A 20,505-nucleotide genomic window follows, 5' to 3' on the forward strand; every position below is an offset into this window, starting at 1 on the left:
TAGGTATGGCAAGTAAATATCTAATGAATGGACATTTTAATGAAATAATAATTAGTATTACATAATAGCTTAATTCTGTGCTATTTTCTGTGATTTCTTACTCAACCAAAGTTTTTACATCAAGAAAATAGTACCATTGTAGACTGCTGGCATATGTGTATAGATATGCTATGGCAAATATCATTATTATTTTTTGTAAAAATTGAACTTTTTATAATATGTACAAATATATCTCTTTTTTTTTAGTTTTTAGTTTCTTTTTTATTATGATCTCATTGGCTAAGGAAATCCAGTAAGTTTCAGGTATACAATTTAACAGTATATATATATATATATATATATATATATATATATATATATATACCACACACACACACACACATATATATACATATACATATATAATAACAACTTCTATATAATATATGTCATGTTCATATATATATATAATATGTGTATATATATATATATACACATATATATATATACACATATATATATATAGTGTATTCACTGCTCATAGTTAGATTTCTTTCTGTACAAATATATCTTGACTGAAGAATAAAGAAAATACCAAATATCAAAATATGACACATTCGGGATGATTACTATTTTCCAAAATTTTTTTTTACCTGAAAGCTGCTTTAAAAAAAAATCTTCCTCAGCTAAAAGTCATTCTATAATCATAGAATGACTTCTAAATGGTTCAAGATTATTAGACCACTAAAATGAATACACACATACGGATCTCTGGAAGTGAGCTTTAGTGTCCCTCATGTCAAAAGGAGTATCTGAAAGCCACCCAGAGCAACAGTCAAGGATGTTTCTCTATTTTGGATGTATTATACCCCAAGGTTTTAAATTTCTATGCCAAATACAAAGTGCATTTTGTTCTGAAATTTAGTATTTCAATTTAACTTAATCTAATAATCAAGTAATACACTGACCATCATCAAAGAAGCACAAAAGAGAGTCTAAGATATTTATATACGTAGACTTAGCATCATGACAGCTTAGAATTGAGGTGAATTATAAATTCTGAAATCACATTTGAAAAAGAAAATCAATGAATGAGAGACTATCCAGAAGATAAATGACTTTTTGTTCTTAGAAACAACAGATGAGAAATTTGTGATGTTAAAAAATTAATGTAAAGGTAATGCATGATAGTAGTCATCAAATATTTGAAGAATTTTCATGTTAAAAGGGGGAAGAATGATGAAAGAAAATTTTAGGACTAAGTTTCATTCATTTGTATTATAATTTTCAATTCTTATGGTATAACTGATTAACATCATGAAAAATAATTAGGCAGTATTTTACCTGTAATATAAATGGAGATCAGTAAGCAATGCTTTTTTTTTTTTTAACAATAATTCAATATAATAATATCCTTAGTCCCAAAATCCAAGATCTAACTTCCAGTAAAAAATTAATTTTTTCGAGTTTGGTTTTATATTTCTCCCCAACAGAAAATTAACACAGTCCACACATTCCAAACATCATTCCTTCATGGTCAAGGCAGGTGTAGTTTTCTCTTTTTATTTTCCCAATGATAAAACAATCAAAGGCAGGATTTGTTGCATGTATAATTCTTTAGAATAAGCATATATTATCCAAATATGTGGATTTTATAAGCAGTTAAGATTCTCTATGATCTCTGCATCAAAAATGCTGGAAGTGAACATTTTATTGTTCTTTTCATTGATTTTTGTCCTACTGCCTTCACAATAACAACAACAACAAAATGAAAATGGAATCCCTTATATCTCCAAATTAGTACCAGAGTATTTGGTATTATTGAATTCTTATTGAAAACTAATGGAGGCTTCTTTCTTTGGTCTCCCAGAAGTGGGATATTTGGAAATGTTTATGAAAAGAGGTGAATGTTTTCATGTTTTATTGTTTTCTTTTTAAAGTAATGACTTCAGTTATACTCTGTAATGTTTTTGACAGACAATAAAGACTATGATGCATACTTATCATACACCAAAGTGGATCCTGACCAGTGGAATCAAGAGACTGGGGAAGAAGAACGCTTTGCTCTTGAAATCCTACCTGATATGCTTGAAAAGCACTATGGATATAAGTTGTTTATACCAGATAGAGATTTAATTCCAACTGGAAGTAAGTTAATGTTTTCAATTGAGAATGTGCATATTTTTGATGTCTATCTGTGTAGTCATCATTTTTAGACAGAGTTTTAACTTACATTTTATACTTTGAAAATTGTATCTGTCAGATTCTCAAGAAAAAAAATGTCATTATTTGTTCATAGAAACTAAATTTTTGATACCTCAGAAGAGCTACTTCCATTATTTTATAGAGCATCTCATTTTATAAGCCTTGACATTTAAAGAAACCAAATAAGAGATTTATATACCTGGAAAAAATATTTCTAATGTTAAAAGAAGCAAAGCCCATAATCTATTCAAAGTGATCATTGGCTATTTTCATCTTAAGATGTTACTCAACACCAATTCTCATTTAATGTATGAAAGAATCTACCAGGGCTTTTTGGAACACATGTTCAATGTACTCATTCTGATAAATCCTTTTCTCTTTCGTAGCATACATTGAAGATGTAGCAAGGTGTGTAGATCAAAGCAAGCGGCTGATTATTGTCATGACCCCAAATTACGTAGTCAGAAGGGGCTGGAGTATCTTTGAACTGGAGACCAGACTTCGAAACATGCTTGTGACTGGAGAAATTAAAGTGATACTAATTGAATGCAGTGAACTACGAGGAATTATGAACTACCAGGAGGTGGAGGCCCTCAAGCACACCATTAAGCTCCTGACGGTTATTAAGTGGCATGGACCAAAATGCAACAAGTTGAACTCTAAATTCTGGAAACGTTTACAATATGAAATGCCTTTTAAGAGGATAGAACCCATTACACACGAGCAGGCTTTAGATGTTAGTGAGCAGGGGCCTTTCGGGGAGCTGCAGACTGTCTCGGCTATTTCCATGGCTGCAGCCACCTCCACAGCTCTAGCCACTGCCCATCCAGATCTCCGTTCCACCTTTCACAATACGTACCATTCACAAATGCGTCAGAAACACTACTACCGAAGCTATGAGTATGACGTACCTCCTACCGGCACCCTGCCTCTTACCTCCATAGGAAATCAGCATACCTATTGTAACATCCCTATGACACTCATCAACGGGCAGCGGCCACAGACAAAATCGAGCAGGGAGCAGAATCCAGATGAGGCCCACACAAACAGTGCCATCCTGCCGCTGTTGCCAAGGGAGACCAGTATATCCAGTGTGATTTGGTGACAGAAAAACAAGGGACACCCCGTCCCTGGGAGCTTGAGTAGAGTCTGCAGTCCAGTGCCTGGAACTAAATCCTCGACTGCTGCTGTTAAAAACATGCATTACAATCTCTAGAACACGAGGAAAAACAGGGTCTTGTACATATGTTTTTTGCAATTTCTTTGTAGCATCAGTGTTCCTGTTTTACCATGTCTCTTATCCATCACATTTTTTGACTTTGTTTTATATGTCATTGGAATTTGTAAATTTACATTTTTTTAAAGAAGAAACTTATATATAGATAGAATACCCTTTTTTGCTTCATTAGTTTAGTTTTAGAATGGGTTTTATTTCCTTTTCTTGATTTTATTTTGCTTTTAACATTCCCTTGGGGTGCTTGGACAAATCTATCCACTGGGACAAGGAGCACCGGATCCTCTCTTGGGTTCTGCCTAGGATCAGCAGGGCCATGTAGGCCTTCAGAGAGCAGTGCAACGAATGCCAGCATTGCCAGTTGGGGAAAAAAAAAAAGATAAAAAGAACACTTGTTCATAGGAGGGCCCCGCCAATCAGAGCCCTGAATCTCTTCCTTGTCCTGCCTCATTCCCTACCTCTACCCTTCTAATGGCGGCATGATGTGTAAACTCTGAGGAGGGGTGGTGGTGAGTCTAACTGTCTTAACATTTAATTCACTGCTCATCAGAATACACTCCAGACCCAAAAGTGTGCTAGTAGTGACTACTACAGTGTGCTAAGAAGAAAAGATCAAGGGCATGAAAATGGGGGAGAGAGTGTTTTTTTCCATTTTTTAAATGAGTTAATGTACCCTTATATAAATAAATAAATAAATATATATATATATATATAAACACACAACAACAACAAAAAGTAACAAAAAAAGAAAAAAAGAAAAAACAAAACAAAAAAAAAATCAAGCCCTATATTTGATCACTTCCTGGAAAGGCATGAATGTGTTTGTGGCTGTTTTTGTTTAATATTCTACTTCCTCTTTTCTCTATATATTTTTTCTGCAAATGATATTATGTGCAAAAGCCAGGCAAGTTAACTTAAAAGGGTGAATCAACACAAGTCAAAATGAAATTTACATTGAAGGCTTCCAAACCAAAGGGAAGGACAGGATGTGTCATCAAATATGTTTTGTCACCTTGTATTATACAAAATGTTATTTTCTAAAGAGTCAGAAAAAATCTGTGAAACTTATTATGGGGTCTCCTTGTATTTAAATGTTAATTCACTGTATTTAATTTTCAATGATACATTCAGAATCAAATGTTTGGTTTCAGTTTGTGAACATAAGCAACACTTATTCATATCAAAGTGTTTAAATAAGAACTCAGGAGGTTACACCTACAAAAATCAGTACTTTCAAAATAAACGTTATTTACAAAAAAAGTAGTTTTTAAATTAGGTGAGAAAAGTGTTTAAAATAATTACTTTTACTGTATAAAGAATCATTTTATTTTAACTGTATAGCTCTATCTTTCAGAAACAGAAAGCTGATGCTCCCAGGAAATTCATCCCAACCATGCAGCTTTATGTTTGAAATCAGTGACATAAACAGCTAATATGTATTTATGTTGAGGGTAATGCAAAATTAGTCATAAAGGAATTTGCAGAGGGCAGATTGTTAAAGGGAAATATTACCTAAATAGCTTTTAGTTTAATAAAATGAATGTGATGAAAACACTGATAATAGAACTTATATATTACTTTAGTGATTCTTGAAGGAACTTTCATTCCAGTCATCGTCTGTGGGCTTGTGTAGTGACTATTGTATGTTCAGTTTACTCCAACCACCATATAATGAGAAACACTACAAAGCCTAATACAATAGTGGGAGACAAGGGAGCAAATACAAATGCAAAAAAAAAAAAAAAGTACCTCAAAAAGAGTCTACTGGTGGGAGAAAAAAATTGAATTGCAAATGTATAAGGGATGAGTATACGAATTTTTTAACAATGCAACAGTCTCAGTTTTTGTGTGACAAGGTAAAGGAGCCTTGGGATGTGCATTGATTTTTATTTGCTTAAGAAAATGTTTATTTCCCTGACAACTCTCCTGGGTCCTTCTCTACAATCTGTTCTTTATACCCGTGCTCCTCTTGGACCTGTGTCACTTTTTTCACAAACCAGAACTGAAGCTGCAAGGATATATAAACTTTAAGGTCAGCTTTGCACATTGGGTTATTTTCAGAATCCAAGAAGGCCATTGTTTACTATGTACTATGGACACCTGTCAGGGACTGGTGGCAGTGAACCTCATTGGACTGGATTTTAGATTCCCCCAGTGCTCAGAAAATTGTAAACATGGCAATGGCCTGGTTTATTTCTTTGGGTTTTTTTTCTATTTTTATCTTTTTAAGTGCACGATGGAAGTGTGGAATAAATGTAGAGGAAGTTATCAAACCATAGTCATATTTTAGGCATCCATAGGTGTTAATTTAGCTGCCTTGGGAGTACATTTTTTGTTCTATTTTTAGTGTAGATTTAAGCACTTTGAATAGCATGATTCAGGGATTGATGGGTAATATTTGATATTCTCACAACTTAAGAAACTTTTTTTTCTAATGTTTTTGTCATATTTTTAAAAAATGAAATAAATTGAGAAGCTATCTATGGCTTTAGAAACATTCCTCTCAAGTATTCCTCTATCAGCTCCATGTGAGAACAAATGAAGGAACTGTCATGTGTTCACGTGCTCTATGTTTAACAAAAGTTATGTTAGAACTCACAATAAAAGCAGAAAAAATGTCTTTTCCTTAGTGCTTAGGTTTCATCCTTCTCTTTTTTTGGTGGGGACTATGGGGGATAAGAATATTCTAGTTGTAGAAACACAGTTGAAAGTGTGACTATGTTAGCCAAGCTGAGGGAAAGAATGGGCTTCTGGACTTGGACATGTGTGGTGTTTGGTATTGCCTATTTTTCAGCCATCACCGCTCAGGCTCCAAGTGATACAGTATGGATTCAAGAGTACACCTGGTTCTTTAATGTTACCTCTAATTGCTGCCTATGAGCGTCCTACCCTTTATACTGGTGCTCAAATCTTTGATTATTTAATTTGTAATCCATCCCTTAGGTCTCCTGTGGGCAGAGAAGAAATTTGTATCTCATGCAACCAGCTGCTTTAAGTTTAGATTAATTCTATGAAATAAATCCAAGACACAATGAGTTAAGAAACCTGAACCTACTATATTTATATAGCTAAACACTTGATTGTTCAAACAAGCATTTTGTTTATTACTTTCTTTATAATATATGTGTTTGAACCCTATCAACTTAAATAGCTAAATGTTTGTTTATTTCTTTATTATTTAGTATTTCATAACCAGAAAAAATATTAACTGAGAGCCAACTCCTAAACTCTGAGTTTTGTTTATCCTAGAAGTCATTAATTTTGACAGATACCATTTATGTAAATTAAGATCATCATTTCTAGGAAAACATTAATTCATGCATTGGTAAATTATTTTCCGATTCTGGAATTATATCTTTTTTCTAAGAAGTATTTTTTTATCCTGTGCTTAAATTTTTTTCTTTTTTAAATTTGGTTTAAGTTTATATCATTAGTTCCAGAAGGAAGCTTATTGCAATTCAAAAGAGACTGTTGGTATTGTACAAGTGAAATGACTGAATGGAACTAAGAATACACAGACACCAAAGAGGAAAATTCCTTATTGTTTCTAACCTGAACTTGCTTGGTCATTATTCCCATTATTGTCATAGTTGATTAAGAGAGGCGAAATATTATTAAATGGGTTACAAATCCTATCTACAGTCACATATTACCTATCACTGAAGATTTTTTTAAACAATATATACAGTTATTACAAAGAGATGATAATACAACTGAGTTCCCTAAAAGAAGCAGCTTGTCCATGGAAGCAGAGCTATTCCTTGCCTTTTCATGAACACTTCCCACTTTGTTGTTCTGAGCAAAGAAGGTAACTGACAGTCAAATTTTGATTATCCTTAACAACAGACCTTAAACTTTGACTCAGGGAACAATTGAGTCTATTAAAAAAGATTAAAGGAAATAATGAAGTCCTTGAAGTTCCAGACAAAATTGTGAATGTGTGCGAAACTGTTTTCCTGGTTGTAAGTCTTAAAGGCATCCATCATCTAAAAAGCTATTGATATTTGGATTTAGAGCATATTCTCAGAAACTGGCATTTAGATAAACCACACATCTCATAGGCACTGTTATGGCTGCTATTCCTCACCTTCATTCATGAAAATTCAGGGATGCTTATTCTTTTAACAAACAAAGGCTGTTCCTCTCCCAACATCATCCAATTTATGGGAGACTTGGTTTATAGTGAGGAAAAACTTTGATGACAAGTAATTTGTGCCCAGATAAATGAGGATCGACTTATTATTACTACGATAGTTTACTCATTTCTTAATTTACTTGAGAGATAGCTTGGGGGAATGTGAAATCATGTAACTTGACATGATGCCTATTACATTAAACTCTATCATTTGAGTTTAACCTTGTTTCTTAAAAAGTAAGAAGAATTAATCTAGTATAGGAGTAGAAGAAACAACCATTTGACATGCTTTTCCAAAGGGACCCAGTTATCTTGTGCCAAGATTTTGGATTGATTATATACTTGGTTTTCAGCAATTGTGCTTTTTGCCAGTTTCAGGACTTATGATATAATTTTGGGGCAATATGAAGAATTTTGAGAATAAACTGAAGTGAGGTGGTCATTTAAAGTTTTATTTTTTAGTCATGATTGGCAACAAGGTGATAGTTTGTGTTACATTAATAATTAAGATACAAGGTGCTGTAAGAACTAAATTTGAGTAAAGAGGGGTGATGATGAGTTAATCCTAATCCTAATCTTATATGTTTCGTCATCATTAAACTTCACTAAAAAGAAGGAACTCAGCTATAATCTTCCATTGACCATCATTTCTTCCTTCCAGGCTTAGAATACAAAACATCTCTCCATTACATACGTATACAATATATAAAATGAAAATTTCTTTCTGCCCTTTAGTACATAGTTCTCCATCCACTACCTTCATTGATCCATCCCCTAGGACTCACAGCCTAAAAAGTTTTTTCTAGGAAAGGCAATCACTCTAAATCATTCCATTGTATTCCCCTCACAACTAAATGAATAGAAAGTAAAACTGCACATGAACTAGAGACTATTACATGTAATATTGATGTTGTGTAAATTGCAATCTTCATAGTCCAGATAACCTTAAATTCCAAAGGGCATGCTGGTCATTAAAAAAAAAAAAAGGTTTAATGTAAAATGACATGTTAAATTGTTCATGAACATATGGCAAAGTAAATTGAATCTATCCAATGACAGACTAAATTTGGGGAGATCAGATGTGAGTATTTTAGGTTAATTCTCAACTGGGATGGAGTCACATCTTTTTGTTAGCATACATGGACAGTTGTCTATATGCCCTTTGCAGCATATGCTCCTGGTAACTAGAATCCTTAGTGTGTTCTTTCCACCAAAGTAGTGGAGATATGTTCATATAACCTGCTATTGAATTGTAAAAACTTTTACATTTTCAGAGTTTGAGGGAACCCAAATAGGAAAGTGAATTTAGTCATTTTCCTCTGCTGGTGTTCAAGTCAAAGGTTAAACTCAGACACTCTCAAATATGTTCAATAGTCAGTAAAAAGTGCATTTTACATAGTATTTCCCTTTAGTTTTGCCTACTACCTTTGATTTTGTACAATCTAGAATGTATGTAACTCATGTGTAGGTGATGGAGGAGTTCCTTTTTTTCTTAGAATACTTACAATTATATATTTGATTTTGCTTTGACTAGCAATAGGAAAATAGACAAATACAAGTGTAAAAATGAGAAATTTTAAACTTGAATTATAATTTGTGTTTTATAGTCGTTTCATAAGTCTGTTGCTCTCTATGAGTATGCTCTCTATATATCCTGTAAAAATAAATTTATATGTTACATAGAAATTCAAGAAATTAAATTATTTATTAAGCTACAAATGTTTCTTCTGGTTTCTACCTGATCATAGATGAAAATAAATTAATAATGTGTTGTTGGAACATATGTAAGTACCTTTGTTGATCTGATAACTCTTGTTATATTTTTCTTTCCCTCTCTATGTCTGTATAAGCTTATAACTCTTAGATTTAATTCTTATTATGAGTGTGAAGAAAGGAGCTTAAGAGATGCCTAGCTGGCTGAACAAAAAGAAATACCATGTCAAAAAGTCAGGTCCACTTACAATCCCTCTTTTTTCCTTCACTACTGGATTATGGAAAGGTTTGAATCACAAACTTGATCACTTAAAAGTTATCATGTTAATGATCTTTTCAAGGTTAAATCCTGCATTTTTCCCTCACCTACTTCATAAAATTCTTTGAGAAACAGAAATGAAAGACATTATAACGTGAGTCCTCTTTGCTGTTTCTCTTCCTTACTTCTTGCTCCCCAGGTATTTTATTCCTTTCTTTTTAAGGTACTACTCACATAATGACCTTAAAATAAAGTCCCCTCAGGTAATATTTTAAAATAACCAAGATCTTTAATCATCTTATTTTTCTACTCTGTTTGCACCTGCTTGTAGTACACAGTCATTCTGAAAGGGAGATATTTTTAGCCTTTTCACTTTATGGTAAAGATAAATAAACTTAACTATTCACTTATTTCTGAGGAGGGGAATGGTAATAAATCTTCCCATCCCAAGCATAACAAGTGAACAACCATAAACCACTTAGAATGAATGGACTGTGTAGGCAGAATTCATATCTTAGGACAGCCTTTTAAGAAACACTTATCAAAAATGAAGCAGAATTAAATTATGAAAATGGAAAGTAATATATTTTTAAAAAACATAAGGTTAGTTCAGGTTGGATTTCAAAGTAATTAATATATTTAAAATTTCATGAAGTCATTTCTACCTCAGTAGGGTTTTTCAATGTGAAAAAATAACTTCTACTGAAGAAGTAAAATGTTATATGGATTATGACTCAGTGTATAATTTCCATATTGTATTTTAAATTTGAATCATAGAACCTGACCCATTAAACATATCAGGAGACAACTCTCTATTTGAAGACTATTTGGGGACTATTTGTGCACCTCTCTAACACACACACACACACACACACAAACACAAATTCTCAGGAGCTTTCAATTACACTCACATTCACATGTGGTTAAAAGATTCATATTCATGAAACATCTTATTTATTTCTAGAAAATTCCTAATTGATATCATAGCTATACTTATTGGAAAAATAAAAACAGAAAATGAGGCAAATATTCAAAGAATTAAAATAATAATGACCCAAACACTTACTGCTGTGGTATTTTTAGCTTTTATGTATGGCCTATAAGAGTAATTCAAACAAATTTCTTTTTTAAACTCAAATTTTGAATCAATATTTAATGCCCAGTAATACTAATAACGTGTGTGGGATAAGTTCTGAAGGGCTGAAAATATATAAATTTGACAAATATTTTACCAATTGTTTGCCCAAATTGGGGATTTCCATCCCAATGATATGTTAATTGGTTTTAAATGGTATACATAAGGAGGTTTTTATTTGAATAGTTAACATATGTTTGATTTAAAATGTGTTAGGATTTTTAAAAAACTTTAGTACATAAACTTGACTTTATGGATAGTATTTCTAGTTCTGCTTACATGGTATAATGATATATACTTACATGATTTAAATAAAATATAGGTAAATAATAGTCTAGGAAAGGTGATAAATGGCAAAAGTCTTCAAGATGGTTCACAAAAAATGTGGATTATGGAAATACTGCTAAGGCAGTCAAATTTCTTCTGGGAAAAAAAAACTAATAAAAGGTAAAACGTCCTACTTCTGGGGAAAAAAAAAACTAATAAAAGACAAAACATCCCCCAAAAACAAAGCAGAAGAACATGCTAAAAGCCTATATAAAAGACAAACAGAACTGTAAAATTATGAAAATCGATACCTGGTTTAAATTAAGCCATTAAATATCTCAGTTCTCCTTTTTTTTCCTGGCAATAAAGAACTGTTTACACACTTATGAACTGGAAAGGAAAACTGGACTCTGAAAATCTTTTCTTAGGTAGTCCCAGGATGAATAGAGAACCATTTCCTAGCATGCTTTTCTAAAATAAAATGAGAACTTGATTGCTAAACATTATAATGTGTGAAGAGAAATTATGATTTTTTTTGGCATGCTTATACTGTGACATAAAGGTTAGACAAGAGGTGAAATTGTTCTTTCATAGCATCCTTCTAGTGGGCCTACTAGGAATAGTTCTAAAACCTATGTGTAATTAGAATCACCCAGGAAGGTTTCAAAAGTCCTAAAGTCTCAGAAATTCAGAAAAAAAAACTAATCTGGGGTTTGTCCCTATTGTTAGGTGGTATTATTATTATTATTATTATTATTATTATTATTTTTATTTTTATATAAACCCTTCAGGTGATTCTATAAGACAGAGTTGAAAACCAAACAGGTAGGTCTCAAGTTTTAGGCTTCAGAAGAATTGACTGGAAAGCTTGTTAAAAATGGAAATTCTAATGGAACTCCAAATAGTACCAGGGTTGGACCCAGAATCTATTCACTTAACAGGCTTCCAGGTAATTTTAATGTGGAAGCCCAAAGACCACTTTTTGACAAACATAGGTATAGGATTTGTTGTTTCTGTCATTACAACCTCTGTCACTCTTTGAAATACAAAATTAAAGTTTGCAGAGGATGAATTTCACCATAAACTGGATCTTTCTTTTTAAATAATTCCTCCCAATTTGCTCCTCAGAACTCCAAATAAAGAATTCCTGAAAAAAACTGAACTGTATAGACAATTACACTTTGAGAATATTTCAGAAAGAAGGGGGAAAAAAAGAACTAGTCAAGAAAACTGAGTCCAAATTTGTCATGAAATGTAGGACTTGAAAAAGTAAATCCACCATCATAGAAGAAAAAGTGAGCTAATTAACAGTTGTGTTAATTAAAAACACAACTTCCAAGAGAATACAGGTCTACTGTCACTTCTGTTTCTGTTAAGGAAGAAAAATAGTAAAATTAGGGATATCCCCAAAGATACTGGTTATGAAAATAAACATATCAATATCAAATTTTTTTAATTAGTTGGACTTAATTAACAATTATTTTCCCTCACATTAACAATGAATTTATGAAAAGATGAACTCCAATGAAGATTTTTCCAAATGTCCTTTAAGAATCACTTGTAGCATTTGTTAATGGCATGGATTACTTACTTGCTCACACTCCAAAACAATTGAACCCTAGGAAATTTTTATAATCATGTAATTTGGGGAACCTTAGTGAATGACATAAAGTCCAAGACTATATTCATGCAGTACTAATAAATTTACTTAATTTATGTAGGTTAAATTAAATGGATCATCTTGCATTATTTCAGCAAAATGACAGCCTAAACAACAATGACAAACCAGTTGGTTCTTTATTTCTCAGTCACACCTCAGTCACTGATTCTGACGATATATTTCCAGCCACGTATATTTATCTCACTGGACTAATGTTGATCTTTATTTCCCATTCAGAAATGACTACCAGTGATGAGGTTGCTAGCTTCTGTTTCTTAAGTTGAATGTCCTGTTTGATGTCTGATTCTCATAACTAATCTTGTCACTAATCCTAAGAGCATATATCAAGGGCATGGCTGCTGTTAGTTGAGAGAAAATATTCTTATACATTCTAGAGAATTGGTTTAAGTTTTTCCACCCATATTCTAGTTCCTTCCACTGTAGGCCCTCTTACCATCTAGGGTTCTATAACACTAGATTATCCAAAAAATAATGTTCAATAGTAGAATTTTATTGAATGCAAATATAGCCTTTTTAAAATTTTTACACTCAAGTGAAAGAGACAATGTACCAATTGAGCATGATTTATTTCCAGAACGTCTTCTGGACAGGAACAGTTCAAAACAGTAAACTTTGACAACATGAAGCATTTGGCGTGCTAAATTATGTGTGAGTGTGTGTGTTATGTGCGTGCTCTCTAATTAAAAACACACTACCCATACATTTATATAAGCTCAATCAATATATGTGCTACATTAAATAAGTAGTTATATGAATTCCCAAGATAATGTACTGCATCAGGAAATTACTCAGTGAATCATTTTTGCACAGGCTAAAAATAAATACCAAGATTTCGGTTCAACTAACTTTTCTTTAAGGACATGCATTTTATCTTAAAGGAGAGAGTCAGCTCATTCTTGCTTTCCCCATAAAAATTTTGTGATAAGTTTCCATTTGTTACTTTTTCCATTAGGTGGTAGCCCTGAATTATTTATTTATAAAAAAAAAATGAGGGAGGTGAGGTATTGTACTCAGTGACTATCATAAGAAAAGCTTGCAAAAGCACCAAAGTTATTACCATGGGTTTTCTATCTTTTAGTCAATTCTATTTTTCAGGGCTGTGAAATAACTTATTTTTTTCAGATTCTATTTAAATTATGTCCTGAGCAAATAACATGTCCTCAGCAAAGCCTAACTTTAGAAACACAGTTACTGATAAGATTTCTTTTTAGTTTTACTTTACAGAATCTGAGCTAACACTGAAATGAAATAAAAACACAACAGAATTAAGTAAATTGACAACTGATGATCTTATGAGTACTGCATTCTAAATAATCTGTGCTATTAGGTGACCTTGTATTCATAGTCATCTTCATGGGCATCTGAATAATGTGTATATTTTTGTAAGAAAATTGGACATGCAATGAGAAATTACAGGGAGAGGATAGCAGAGATTCCTGCTGGTGTAACATTAGAAAAGTAGACTTTTGTGTTGATATCTCTAAAGATTTTAACTATGGCTTATAGGTAAGACTATACAACCAACTGTAGCAAGAATAACACACTTAGTATTTTGTGCTTTCATTTTTAAGAAGGAAGAAGATCACTCACTAAATATGAATGCTGCATATGTTAGTAATAGAGATAGTGATTTTGTAATTTTGATTGCACTTGCCTTAAATTTTTTCCAAAAAGAAATTATATATATAAACAAATGTAGATGAGGATGGTTAAAGAACATTGTTTAAAAATAGGCAAGTTCTACACTGATTATACTTTTTTACATAACTTAATGCATAATGGCAGAGTATATTTGCCAGATCCATGTAAGGAGTATATGAGCACATGATAACAGCAGTTTGTATAAGCACAAGGTGTTCTATGTTTAGATTAAAAATTAACAATGATAACTTTTGGTGTGACTGCTTTGAATTTCAAAAAAGTTGGATGTTTAAAGATAAATTTATTACTTGCATAAGAATATTTTTGTATAATATCGGGAAAGGTTTAAGAAATGGACTTGCTTTATGGAGTACAATTTCAGAGACAATAAACAGGGTATGTGTCCAGTTTGTAAAATGTTTTCTTTCAAGATTATTCTTTTGCTGGTTAAATGCAAGGATATGATGACTTGAAATACTTTTTTTTGTGAACTGAACAATACCAACAACAACAACAAAAATAAAGCAATGTGAATAAGTTGCGTATGCAAACTTCTTTTGATCACTGCTAGTAGATCCTGAAAAGAGTAGCGAAGATCCATTTTTGTGAGTATAGTGCTAGAAATAATTATCAATGGTTTGCCTTTCAGTGCATGAATGTTTGATTCAATTATTATTTTTCATTATAAGAAAAATATAAAAAGTGTTTTGTTTTTTAAAAGAATTTTTATTCTTCAAGCTTCAGTGTAAAATTATATTTATTTTCTAAATTTAACAATAAGACTAGTTAGTAGTGTCCATACTTCTTATTAAATATTTATGACATTAAAACTAATATATGAAGACAGTTCTTAAATTTATAAGAGGTTCTATGCATACCTATTAGTGAATGTATGTCTTGGGTAAAAATGTTAGATGACTTTTGAAAAAGAACATATTTACAAAAATGGTACACTGGTCAATATTTATATAGTATATATAATATATATATAATCTCCCTATAATGTACCTATATTTAGTTAGATACCCTGCTTTGAAATCTATAAATGATAAATGTGATAGTGAATTGGTTTGAGGACTGAAGAGTATCTGTATGGCTAAAAATGTCTCTTGAAGAATAAAATGAGAGGCTATATCATTTAGGAAGACAATAGCCCCAGAAAAGATGTGTGGATTTTTCTATATGCTTTTGTGAGTAATATCCAATAAGTGGTTTTAAGGTGTTTCTATTAACTCTTCCTAATTAAGAAAAAAAATGTAGAAACTGAAAATAAGTTGTCGGGTTTTTTTTTTGTTGTTCTTTTTTTTACTGGGACAAGGCTTGTGACAAGAAAGCCAGAAAAAGAATCACGTGTTTTTAAACATGAGGTATTATACCTGCAACATTGTGGGGTGTAGAAAAAGTGCTAGACTAATACAGATTTTTTTTTAAGTTTGCGAAACATTTCTTCCAAGAGGCCAAGGGCATTAAAATGAAAACTGAATTTTTAGTTCATTGCAGATGCTCTTATATTCGTGGTAAGTATTGCTACTTCTTAATGATGTACAGTTATTCTATATTTTGAGCATCTATGTAAAAGTTTACAGTTATTACTGTATTAGGTTGAGCCCAGGGGAAATGCCAAAATCAAGAGTGGGTGGATGCAATTGCTTAAAAAGTATTACAGGCATTTATTTGGAAAAGAAAAAGAGCATTTAGATTAATACAATTAACAATGAAAAATTAACTTGTGGAAGTTGGCCTTAATGTCTTACTCCAACCCTATTGTTATATATAACATTACTGAATCTAATACATTGACACACTCTAATTTTTTTTCTTGTAATTCATTTAAGAGTTTGTCTAAATTAAAAACATAGAGTCCTCCTTTTTGTTCTATCTCTCTAATATCTGTCTTAAAAAAAAAACCAAGAAGACAAAACTAACAACCCTACCAATGCGCAACACCTGTTGTATGTTTTTTTTCTTTCTCTGATGTTCTGAGCATCCCTGCTCTAGTGCTGGAGGGTTGTCATGTAGATACAGTCCCAGATTTGTATTGAAGCTATAGAGTTTAACTTTTCTGTGATAGTGTTAACACATTCAGGGAATGACCACTTGGATAACAAGTGGGTGGGCCTCCATGATTAAGGATCTAAAAATATAATTTAAACTTGTCTAGGCCTAGATCTGTTAACGGACCTAGGAACAATCATTCTTGTACAAACTCATGCTAATTAAGTATTTAAAACACAGTCTTCAAACCAAATGATAATTATTAATAGTGAACAAGAAGACCAGTATGTTCTTGTCACCTTGTAGGAAAGCCAAATAATAATCAGAAGTTTGAACAGTGTGGAATTGTAAAAAGAAAAGTTAGTAGAAAGAACTTAATGTCAAGTGTCATGATGGACCTGTCTCTACCACTGAGATTCGGTTGCCAATCAAAGTTTCTGTCTTGGGCATTTTCTTCCTAACACAGAACTAGAAATACAGAGACAAATTCTAATTGCTGATGTTTACGTTTTCTGGACTCCCAGATGTTCTGACCTTCCAATTAAATAAAAAGTACAAATTGGTAGTTACAAAATAGTCATGGGGAAGTCAAATATAGCATAATGAATATAGTTAATAATATTGTAATAACTATGCATAGTGCCAGATGGATACTGGACTAATCAGGAGGAGCACTTTGTAAATTATATAAATATCTAATCACTATGCTATACATCTGAAGCTAACATAAAATGATATTGAATGTCAACTCTAATTGAAAAGTAAAAATTAAAAAAAAAATTGTGCAGCTTTAAATATGACAATATAGCCATCCCTTGTTCTCAGTTCCTGGAATATGGGGGCTAACAAAACTTCACAGCCATTCTTTTGTAGATATCCTTTTTGGGAAGCTGATCTTCTTAAGCATTCTGTTTACTTTCAGTCTCAGAAGATAACATTAATTTTCAACTTTTGGGTCACATGTTATTTGGGGTTAAATAAGCTCATTTTGGGTCACATGTTATTTGGGGTTAAATAAGCTCACCATTAAGAGCTATTGATTGGAGCTGCTGATTAATAATTGAATTAAACATTATAGACCTTATTTGCCTCTTAAAATGTATAGGGGACAAACATGAGAGAAATGTTCCTAGGACTTGTTTTGAGATTCTGGCAGAGGAAAATAGCTGTTTACTGTGTTCAGTTCATCTGTTTTAGCTTTTTCTAGACTCTGTTTAAGACTGTGCTTGACGGAGTTGTTTATCTGCTAACCTAACTATATAGAAGTGCTGGAGGGGACAACAGGATAGGGCAAAGAACAGACAAGTCACTCACTTTAAGTTGAGAGCCCTTGAGCATAGTATATGACCAATTTTACCCCTCAGTTCCACATCTGAATAAAAGTAAACAATAATACCTTTTTTGAAGGTAAGTTATAAGAGTTCCTTCCTTGCTTGCTTCATCCATTCATTAACGCCAGACATTGTTCAGGCTGGGGTCATTCTGGAGGATCAGACAATATCCTTGACTCATGTGTTTTACTCTCTGGTAGAGAGTGACACAATAGGCTATTCCCTGAATCAGTGAGAAAGTTTCAGACAGTGATCCATGCAATAACATGTGAAGTGACTACCTGAGGAAGTTAATTTATTAGAGTGGCTATGGAAGAGATGAAATTATGCCTGAATGTAGAATCAAGAGATTGGGACAACTAGGAAAAGATGTGGCATTAACAGATGTTCAGTTCAAAGGACAGACTAAATACAAAGACCCTGAGGCAGGAATGAGCTTGGTGTGTTCGAGAAGAAAAGGAAGGCCACTGTAGCTAGGTCATTGTGAATATAGGTTAGAAGTAATACATAGAAGGTATAGTATATAGTAGGATATAATTAAAGGGTAGTTAGTATTATTGAAAGCAGGTTGGAAATTAGATTTTAAAATTCTAGTTGTCTTATTGTTAAATGTATAGTAACTTTTTATTCCATTTTTTTTGTCCAAAACATGTTTAAATTATAATTTATCACTAATATGTAGGAAGGATTTTAATAAGTTGCACTGAAGAACATTTATTCTCAAATCTCTAAGTATTTTGCCAAATCAGCTATAAGAAAAACAAACAAAACCCTAAAAATATATACTCAGTTTATGGACTGGATATGTTATATCAGAACCATGGTCTAATCAGGAACTATATGATTCTTGCAAGAAGGTCAGCAGAAGGCCAAAGATGGACGTGTAATGCTCACAAACTGGGCAAGAACCAGTGTAATAGTTTCTCATGTCTCACCTCACCATGATATGCAAAGAGTTAGGAAGGGGAGACATGGGCAAAGAGGCCTAGGCAAAGTGCTGTCTAACAAACCATCTCAAAGGCCAATGACTTCAAACAATAACCATTTTATTAATTCTCATGTGAATTGACTGGAATCAACTAGGCAGTTCTTCTGCGGCTCTCATTTAGAAGCTCTCACACACTTGTGGTTATATTACAGATGAGAATTGTTCTAGCTGCATTAATATTGGAGAATACGTGGGAATGCCAGGATGACTGTATCCTTCTCCTTTCTCATGTACTTCAGAGCCTCTGCTCTCCATTTGGCCATTCTACAAGGTTTCTTCATGTAGTCTCTCCTTCTGGATATTGGACTTCTTATATGGCAGCCCCAGTTTCCCAAAAGTGAGGGCAGCCAGGCCTTCTTAAGGGTCAGCATTACTTTCACCACATTCTTTAAGGGACTCAAGTCAGATTCATTGTCATTGATTGTGGGAGGGGATCACACAAAGGCATAAATTCCAGAAGGCATGGTTCTTGGAGGCCACCTTTGGAGACTGACTACCATAGAGTCAGTGATAAAAACAAAATGTGTAGGGCTGAAACCTCTGTTTAGAGCCAGGCACATGGTCCCACCTCATGAAACCACTACATGGTTGGCCACATGGAAAGGCAGGAAGTCCACAGCTACCTTCACTATCTAAGCAAAAGTGTCAAATTTTGAATGCTCATTAGTACCATCAAATTTAAAGATAACAAAACATACAAACAGAAAACTCTCTCTTCCTTCTTTCTCCACCTTGATATAAGGGTCTTTTCTTATGTTAATCAAAACTCACTCTACTTACAGGAGAACAGGGAACTAGCTAGGAGAGGCTTTATATTGAGGTTTAGTGTTCCTAGTAATGAACTAATGCCAAACCTACATCAGCAAAGTGCCCAGGGATCACTCCCTAGATAAATAAAAATTCTGAAACGCATAGACTTTAGTTATTTTCTAAATGAAGTCCTCAGAACTGGGAACAAACCATAGATATAGTTCTCTAACCAAGAGGTCATATTAACACTTTGAACAAGAATGGAAAAGTTGAAGCTGTGTTAAATTCTCATTAGCATTTCTTTGATCAAATATATAGTTTCCTCCTTTTCACAACTTTTTTGCAAATGCAAATATGTGCTTAAACATTATCCACAGAGCTGCAACTGGGAGAGCATCCACTGAATGTTTAAATATGCAAATCAGCACCTTAGAGAGGAGAAGATGAACCTTCCCTACTTGGCTCTTTTGTACACAGCAGCAAGCTGTGAAAAGTACAATTAAATAGAGTCTCTCTGAACTCCTCCATCAAGAACTATGTATTATCAACTGAACTATAAGTGACTGTGCTGCCAGAAGTCTTAGCAAAATGCCACTTGTGCCTCAGAGAGATTCCAAATGGAATACAATTGCAGTTAAATTGAGACACCATTAAGGAAAGTGGCCCAAATCTGTATTCATACAGATCAAATACAAAGTTTTGTTTGAAAGTGGGCTCAGTCATTTCATCCTGTGGATGATTTTAAAAGTAAATATGGATTATGAATATAGAAGGATGAAGGTAGAAGCTTGGAGTCATCTACTCATTGTATTTTATTCATAGGAAACTATCCAATTCAAGAAATAGTGACATTTACTAAAATTTTGAAATAATTTTTCCAAAAATATGAACAAATGCAAATGAATCTATGGATACTAATTAAATGATGCACCAAGTGTTATAATGAGGTCATGAGGAGATGAGGAAATGGGCACACTTATGTACTGTGGGCAGGGCACCCCAACCCCCAGGCTATGACCAGGTACTGCTCCGTGGTCTGTTAGGGACCAGGCTGCATGGCAGGAGGTGAACAGTGGGGAAGAGAGCAAAGCTTCATCTGTATTTGCAGCTGCTCCCCAGCACTAGCATCACCACATCAGCTCCACCTCAGATCATCAGGCGTTAGATTCTCATAGGAGCACTGGTCCTTTGT

The 20,505-nt window shown here is 33.1% G+C and overlaps 1 protein-coding gene across 2 annotated transcripts in view; it reads left to right on the forward strand.

Moving 5' to 3' along the window:
• The window catches only part of IL1RAPL1 (interleukin 1 receptor accessory protein like 1), a 1,227,390-nt gene extending 1,223,238 nt beyond the window's left edge, over positions 1-4,152 (forward strand). For both annotated transcript variants that reach the window (XM_039857239.1, XM_039857240.1), the window contains 2 exons: positions 1,957-2,127; positions 2,571-4,152. In XM_039857239.1, the coding sequence (XP_039713173.1) occupies positions 1,957-2,127; positions 2,571-3,289 (890 nt within the window). In that variant the 3' untranslated portion in view covers positions 3,290-4,152. The remainder of the gene's footprint in view (positions 1-1,956; positions 2,128-2,570) is intronic.
• Positions 4,153-20,505: the final 16,353 nt, after the last annotated feature.

This window comes from Pteropus medius, unplaced genomic scaffold (assembly GCF_902729225.1).
Source record: "Pteropus medius unplaced genomic scaffold, Ma_sr-lr_union100, whole genome shotgun sequence".
NCBI classification, from domain to species: Eukaryota; Metazoa; Chordata; class Mammalia; order Chiroptera; family Pteropodidae; genus Pteropus; species Pteropus medius.